Source organism: Selaginella moellendorffii, unplaced genomic scaffold (assembly GCF_000143415.4).
Source record: "Selaginella moellendorffii unplaced genomic scaffold, v1.0 SELMOscaffold_55, whole genome shotgun sequence".
Lineage (NCBI taxonomy): Eukaryota > Viridiplantae > Streptophyta > Lycopodiopsida > Selaginellales > Selaginellaceae > Selaginella > Selaginella moellendorffii.
Genome location: NW_003314316.1, coordinates 1,069,826 through 1,071,503, shown reverse-complemented (window position 1 = coordinate 1,071,503; position 1,678 = coordinate 1,069,826). Strand labels below are relative to the sequence as shown.

General features: G+C 45.8%; 1 protein-coding gene across 1 annotated transcript; it reads left to right on the top strand.

Annotated features, from left to right (window-relative positions):
- Positions 1 to 115: 115 nt before the first annotated feature.
- LOC9662372 (antimicrobial peptide 1) lies at positions 116 to 660 on the top strand. The gene has a single exon (XM_002982900.2). The coding sequence runs from the start codon at positions 223 to 225 to the stop codon at positions 526 to 528; it is 306 nt and encodes a 101-aa protein (XP_002982946.2). The 5' UTR covers positions 116 to 222; the 3' UTR covers positions 529 to 660.
- Positions 661 to 1,678: the final 1,018 nt, after the last annotated feature.

Below are 1,678 nucleotides of genomic sequence, written 5' to 3'. Positions count from 1 at the left end.
CCATTTTTTCCTACGTACAATTAGGTTTTCAATAATGATAATATTTTAGGGCTTGTGCACGTCATTGACTGCGCATGCAAAAGATGACCCTTGACTGTTTGGCGCGTGCAAGAGGTGGTGTATAAATCTCACTGTTGTGTGCTCTTAGATGTTCATTGGATCTTCCTTGAGAGAGTTTTCATTTGATTGACGATCATAGCATAGCTTTGTGTTTGCGTGACAATGGCAGGAAAAATGGTGCTCGTTCTTGTGGCGGTCATTGTCTTGGGATCAATGATCACGGCCAATGCAAGCTACTTCGATACTTGGGCAGGGCCCGGGTGTAACAATCAGCGGGTGCGCTACAGTGCTTGTGGATGCACCAATGTTGGAGCCTCGCAGCACGGCGGCTACAGCTTTGGGTACCAGGGCCAGACTGCTGCGGCCTACAACACGGCAAACTGCCAAGGTGTGGCGCAGACACGGTTTAGTGCCTCTGTACAGGACTGCTCGGGCTTTGGATGGAACAGCTTCTTCATCCAGTGCTAAAGAGCTCCATGGTTCAAATAAAATTGCCAAATAAAAGAGAAAAATCTTCCTCTGTAGTAATGTTAGTAGCTCATTAGTTTGGACGTTTGTGGCTCATTGAGCGCCCATAAGATTATTATTTGTATTATTCTATTTTAGATTCGTGATGGATGCCCATGCCATCTGGAACTTTTGCTTTGCTTTTGCTTTCTGTAGTTATTTTCTGCCAATTTAAGATAGTTCACATGTTGAAGCAAAATGTCAGATTCATATACATTAGCAATTCTTCTAATGGTGTTTGCGACATTTCTATTAGTGTCTTTGCAGCAACTGGGCTGTACCAATGGTTTTTGCATACTACAGTAAATGGGCATGTTTTACTATACAGGAACACAAATTGCTCGAGCTTTCAACAGACTAAATTGGCAAAGACCTTTCCACACCACACCTGCCTCTCCCAATTACACTCTTATCCAAAATTACTCTGACTTTGAAACGTAATCAGAAGCTTTATGTTATAAGCTTTTTCAAAAAGAAATTTGTGGCCATGAATGCGATGTTGCACTCGCGAGGGATGCGGCAATGCGCTGCAAGCATACGATTCGCAGCGGCGCAGCGGCCAGGCGCCGGGCATGGGAGCCACTGTCGCAGCGCTGAAACATTGCGTTGCCAGATCGAGAGATATTGGGAGCGGGAGGAGGATTCACTACGATGTTCGGCAGAGGTCGGCAGCTCGGCGCTTTCTCCATCGATCTTGCTGGAGAATATTTTGATGGACTTGTATTTCAAGTGCGGTGGGGGGCTGGGGTGGCTTGGCAGCTCTTCCAAGAAATGCCTCACAGGAATGTCACCTCGTGGACTTCTATGATCCTTAGACGTTTCGAGATCGGCGATCCGGAGGTGGCTTCCAAGCTCTTTATGCAAATGCAGGAGCAGGATGTTGTTGCTGATATTTTGTAACAAGAAATTGAGAAAACTATCAATGTCTTGATTTACCATTCACCTGTAAGGTTGTCTTTGACCATATATTCCAGAAGAAAACTCCAGGACGAGACCAAAACAAAAGCCAGCTGGCTGTACACCACGTGGCTCTAACACTCCCTCTCCTTTTTAATCACACACCTTCTGTCCTGGCTGATCGCGAAACAAGTACGGGTAAAGGCGAGAGTGT